This window comes from Pteropus vampyrus, unplaced genomic scaffold, assembly GCF_000151845.1.
Source record: "Pteropus vampyrus isolate Shadow unplaced genomic scaffold, Pvam_2.0 Scaffold12, whole genome shotgun sequence".
Lineage (NCBI taxonomy): Eukaryota > Metazoa > Chordata > Mammalia > Chiroptera > Pteropodidae > Pteropus > Pteropus vampyrus.
Window position 1 is genome coordinate 3086306 of NW_011888793.1, and position 6245 is coordinate 3092550.

The 6245-nt window shown below is 39.5% G+C and overlaps 1 protein-coding gene across 14 annotated transcripts in view; it reads right to left on the reverse strand.

Moving 5' to 3' along the window:
* VEPH1 (ventricular zone expressed PH domain containing 1) overlaps positions 1 to 6245 on the reverse strand; it is a 190073-nt gene that overhangs the window by 116610 nt on the left and 67218 nt on the right. For 12 of the 14 annotated variants that reach the window (XR_002777563.1, XR_002777565.1, XM_011379507.2 and 9 more), the window contains one exon: positions 2772 to 2981. The exons of 1 other annotated variant lie outside the window; for it this stretch is intronic. Coding sequence is in view for 11 of the 13 variants with exons in the window: in XM_011379507.2 (XP_011377809.1) it covers positions 2772 to 2981 (210 nt within the window). In the remaining 2 variants the exon portion in view is untranslated. Of the gene's footprint in view, positions 1 to 2187; positions 2242 to 2771; positions 2982 to 6245 lie in introns of those variants that run through there. One more of the 14 variants, XM_023524397.1, reaches the window with a different exon arrangement.

Here is a 6245-nt window from a genome sequence, read left to right on the forward strand (position 1 = left end):
TTGAAACAAATAAGAAGGAGCATTATTCCTGAGTAACGGAGCCTGACTGACATTTATAGGTAACTTTGTAAGGCTGATCTTAAATGAAAGGAAATAATGGAATCAAACAATATCAGAGCAAGAAGGGAGGTAATCCTGTGCAAAACATTATTTTTTGAGGAGAGAGAAGAAACACCAAGAAATAAAATGACTTGATGAGCTACAACAGAGACATTCTTTGTCTTCCATCTTTCTTTCTGCCCTTCTCTCTCAATTAACTGGACATGTGGCCATCAGCATACCGACTACGTATTCCAGCCTCCCTTGCAGCGAGGTACGGTCACATGCGGCTTTGTTTCATTTTGCCAATGGGATATAAACCATAGGTTGTGTCTGACTGTCTGGAAGAGTCTTTTACTCCTTTTCCCTTCCTGCTGGCTGAAATACTGACTTGACATGTGGAGATGAGTGGCCGTCTTGGAGCACGAGATGGAAGCCATGTGCTCTTTGGCATGCTCGAGAATGGTAAAGCAACAAAGTAGAACAACCCTGGGTTTCTGCAACATAGAGTTCTAGACTAATTGCCTTCTAGAATTATTTACGAGCAAGAGATATAGATGTGTATATTTGTTTAAGCCACTGTTATTTTTAATTTTTATGTTACTCTCAGCTACATCTAATCTAAACTGTTACAGTTTCCAGTAGCCTGGGAGAGATTTTATTGATTAGCATGGCTTGATGGAGGAAGGCAAGATGGAGGATAGACAAGGCCTGATTCTAAGTCCAAAAGAGAGAATGCTTTAAATATTTTATGTCAAGTGATCTCAAATACTGATCCACAAACAGCTGCATCAGAATTACCCTGGCAGAGGGTCCCATAAATCCAGAGTTCTGGATCCTTTTCCTAGAGATTTTGATTTAGTAGATATTCTGTGGGGCCCAAGAACTTATATTATTAAAAAAGCTCCCCAGGTAATCTTGATATCCAGATACGTTTGGAAGAGTTTGATCTAGAATCGTTCTCTGCTGGAGAGCTGAATCAGAACCACTAGATTTTTTTTTTTCTCCCTCAAACATAGATGCCTCCATGGGCACATGAGAATGAGAGACTGAAGGGGAGAGAGTGAGAGCAAGAGAGAGAGGAGAGATATCCCAAGTTCTGAAATAAGTGATTCCTCATGCTTTTCGGATCCCTTCTTCACCCTGTACCCACCTAGAGTCACACAAATGTCTCCTAATAGACCATTCTCTCTCAGGTTTGCCTTAATTCAGACGAACTTACAGTGACACAATTGTATGTGGCTAATTTTTTTAAGTAGTTACATTTTCTGTGGGAAATCACTTCCAGTGTGCATTACTACACATTAATGAATCATAAATGTATTTCTGACACAAAGAACACCATTAAAGTATAGGAAGGGAACACTTTATAAAGCTATCAGTGTCTCCCACATCAGAAGTTGAATTTTTTGGTCCACAAAAAAAATCAGCAGCATCAGCAGACTTAGTCAAACAGCTGTCAGCTGAAGTTGGCAAAAGCACTTGGGCCCATCAGCAGGTTCTCCTGGCAGCAAAGGTGATGGCATGGAAAAGTTACCAGAAGGCACATTGTGTCAGGCGTGCGACATTCCCAACAACAGTGGATAGAAAGGGATTAGACTAAGCAGCATGTCAGTACCAAAGTAATCCTCTTACAAGATCCAGCCTCATGCTGACATGTGCAGGCTGCTTAGGAGCTCAGCTGTGCCACCTTCTTTGGGGAAGCTAGAGGAGAAGGGTCCTCCACTAGGAGGAAGTCTAGCTTTCACTGGGCTCTCTGCAAATTTCAGCAGAACCAAAGGTCCATTTTAAGACAAAATCAGAAGAGTGTCAAGGATATCAAGATCTAATTCCAACTGAGTCACCAACTAACACGATCATAGTCTGGGTAAGTGACGTAATCTCTCCAGCTTTTAATTTTCTCTTGTGTAGAATCAAGGAAGTTGAGCTTGATGAACTATGAAATCCCTTTTAAAAGTCATACAATTTTATATATATCTTATAGGAAACTATATTATATGTCAGTGGGTGAAAGTAAATGCTTCTCTTAATTGTATATTTGCTTTTATTTTTTAAACAAAAATCCTAAATCCCAACAGAAAATCATCAGACATGTATGCGTGTGAACACACGTATGCACACACCTTTCAGAACTTGAATTTCTGTAACTTCTTTCTTAGTCGCCTAATCCCCACAAGCTCTGACGGCATCCTGCTGTCCCTGCTAAAAGATTTCATTACACAAATATTTAGGCCAGGACTTTTAAACATCCACAAACGGTTTACTTCACTCTCACAAATAACATCACCCAGAGGGCTGGAAACACACTGAGACCAGGCTTATTGACAAGATAGCTATGGATTCTTATTAACAAGTAGTCTCTGAGACCTAACTCTATGCTTACTGATGGCCTCCTGGGTTAAGCCGATCTGCAACCAGAAATGAGATGAAATCCTTTTATTGGTTATTGTTATAAAAAGTAGTCTTGAATCTCTCATAGCGCTGTCTCCATTTTAACCCTTCCCTTTCCTCAGGAGAGAGATACTCCAATAACAAAATTCTCACTTCCTGAATCTTCCTCATAGCCTTGCTACTATGTGCCCTTGATCTACAGGCTGCTGTTCATGCAAAAGGTTTGAAAGAAAAACAGGAACTCTCAGAAGTCCCAGGACAAATTCATAGGTCATAGAACTCCAGTAAATTAAGTGCCAATAGAATTTAGGGAAATGGAGAGGAAAAAAAGCCAAACTTACTTCATCCACATGCCCAACGGCTCCATAGATTCTTGCCACCTGCCCAATGAGGTAGGGAAATCTCTCGCTAATTTCCTTCAGCATTGGAAGAAAACCATTCAGGGCCAGTGGTTCGTGGCCCGCTATCTCTATGAGGATGTTTAGGATGACGTCATTATGGGCCGAGTCCTTTAAATGCCCGATTAGGAAAGGAACACACTTCTGAACCACCTACAAGAAGAAAGGAAGGGAGGAGAGGAGAAAGAGAAGGAAGGAGATTGATCAAATCAGAGTCAATTTAATATTTTTTGTATTCAATCTGAACTCAACACGTTCTGAGATTATTACCCTCGTTGGAACTCAAGCTAATGTCTCAAGTCTGGAATTTAAAATTTACTATAAATTTACAGAGGCTTCAGTTTCTTTTCCTTTTTATCTGTGCTACTGAAGAGCGAAGTTTACCAGTACTCAGGTGCTGCTATTCATAAACCCAGTTTTGACATGTTATGTCCTCATGAGGAATGTTATATTCCCACTAAACTGCCACAAAAGCTGCAATTTAGGGGGCAATATAAGTACATAAGAGATCCTTGATGACTTTAATCACAGCCTTCAAATTGGAGAAATATGGTTTGGAAATATTTAATAATACAAATAAGAAGGCAGAAGAGAATTCTCATGTTTTCTTCAGTTTTTTTATTTTGATTACAAAAATGTAATAACATAAAGAATTATTAAAGTAAAATCATTTCTACCATATTCCCACACACTGTTTCTCTCTATATTTTAATGCTTTTGTTAATATAAAGATGCAATAATTCATATTAAGTAAAAATGCGACTTTTTGTGGAATAAAGTCACTATGTTAATTACAGACATGTTGCACACTGATAATTTCATGAGTTTTGTCTGCTAAAATAAAAGAATTAGAAAGGATAACCTGTGGAAAAACTGAATGATAAAACAAAATCGTTTGTCCATCCGTATTTCTGCTATACTTATTTCTTTTGTTTGTTGTTGGTTTGCTTTTTTGGTTTGTTACTTTTTCGGTAAAGTAGACTTGGAATAGCCTCCAGTATTAAAACTGAATCTGATGCACAGCTCAACTCGCTGAACTCATAATCTGCCCCTTGCCCCAAACCTGCTTTTCTTACCTCTCTAGCCAAAAGTGTCTCCTTTCTCCATAAGCGACACCATTATCTGCTCGAGTTCTCAAGCCAGAAAATTGGAACTCATTTTTGATGACTGCTTTTCCTTAACAGCAGCCTCAACCATCAAGTCCTATTGATTCCGCCTCCCGAGGATCCCATAGATCTGTCCACTTCCCTCTATTTTCATTCATCTGTCCACTCATTCATTCACAAATATTTTTTGAGTCCTTTCTATTTGTAAAGTACAGTTCTAGGTGCTGGAGTTACAGTTGTTAACAAGTGTGACAGGTTCCTGACTTCATAGAATAATTCACTGTCTAGTAGAGGAGACATTTTGTAAGACACATAATTACAACAGAAACACATATATTAAATGTATTAATAAATTCCATATAGGGAAATACAGGATGCTGTGAGAGACTGTTCCAGGGTCCTGATTTAGGCCAGAGGTCAGGGACATCCTTCCTCAGCAGGGACATTTAAGCTGAGATCAATGATCTAATTACACCACATTTGAGTTATTCCAACAACCTCCTAACTGTTCTCTCTGCCTCCAGTCTTGCCTATCTAATCCTTTCTCCACCCGGGGCCACAGTGGCGACCCTTCCCTGCTTAAAATACTTCACTAATTTGCCACTGTTCCCAAGATAGAGGCTTAATGTATCTTCTCTGAACTGTCTCCCATCTACCTTTTTAGACTTATCCCTACACCCACCTATTCTACTCTCTCCCTATCCAGGCCACAACTCATAGCACACTTTAACCAGGCTGAATTTTTTTAACGTTTTCTTGACTGGTTACGTTTTCTCTTGCATCTGGGATGTTACTCATGTGAGTCACTCTGCCAGTATTTCTTATTGCTCCCATTTTGCTGGATAATCCCAATCATTCTTGAGGCCTCAGATTAGCTGGTATTTCCTTAAAAAGTCTTCCTGAACTTCCTTCCTCTCCTCTCAGTCTCATGGCCCTGCTGAAGCTGCTATAATACCCTGAATGGCTCTGGCAGGTCCTTTTTATGCTGTCTTCTTATTACTGGTCTAGATGTCTTTCTTGTAGGCTGGATCGAAAGGTCCACGAGGTCAAGAATCATTTTGATTTTGTACACCATTGTATACACAATGCCAGCAGAGAGCCTAACCAGAGGACGAGTCAATAAATATTTGAGGAGCAAATCAAGGAAAGGCAAATCTGAGTGATTTTACAGGGTTGCATTTGGATAACCCCTCAGCCCTTCACCATAGTACTTAAATAGTTGTACACAATGTTTAAACATATTTACTGTCATGTGTCATATACAACAACTAACATAAAAGAGGACAGTTTTGAGATAACTAAAATTATCCTACCTGTAAATTTAAACTTATATTCATACCTAGTACATGCGGATGAAAGGACTGGACTAATTTCTGGGACATGGCACAGATGAATGAACAGTTCAATAATGCTGTTTTGGCATTGGGAGTGATTGTATGTCCTTCAGGAGAAACCACGAGAGGTTCCTGGCACATATGGCAGATGTGACAGCCAGCTGCTCTGGGTTCAGGGCAGCATACTTAACCTGAGGCTTTTAGGAATGGAAAGTGCTTACACGTTTCCTGTCGGATTCTATAACCTTCCATTTCCCAGTCCTTACTCTTCATAGCCTATTTCTGAAAGACCAAGCTATCTGTGACATGCCATGCCAGTTTTATTCAAATTCCACATGCAGAGTTGCCACATGCACTTACCCCAAGCCATGCAAAAGTAGATCAGTTGCCCCATAAAGAAAAATAAAAAAATGAAAAGGAAAGAAAGAGGAAAAAAAAGGAGAGAGAAAGCAAAAAAGAAGGTTGAAGGCAAATACATAGGCCTGGGCAGAGGTGAATGCACAAGAGGAGCAAAGAGAAGAGACACCTTGATTAATGTAAACAAATACCAATTTTACCAGTTAAAGAAAAGTTAACTCTTTTGCTATCATTTCCTGATAACCCAAAGTTTATTATGATGATGATAGAAAAGACAGATATTTCTTGAAGTTTATCATACACATGAAAGAGAAGTTGTGCTTTGAGCTTTAGATAGAATATTCTTAGATAAGGAAGAATTTTATTTTCCAAACACAGGGCATTTCCTTAGGTTAGTCTCTCAGTGCTACCACATTGGGGGCTGCTTCATGGCTCAGAGAAAGCCAAGTTATTGCTGAAAGCAGAGTAGCCACTCAGACAATATAGATAGCCGAGAGAGAGCAGGTTGACATGGCCTTGGTTCAGGAAATAAACCACATTCCATGGACCTTCCAAACTGGCCTCCTAACTTCAAATATCTCTCACTTCTGTTTAGCCTCTTCACTGCCATCAGAGTCACT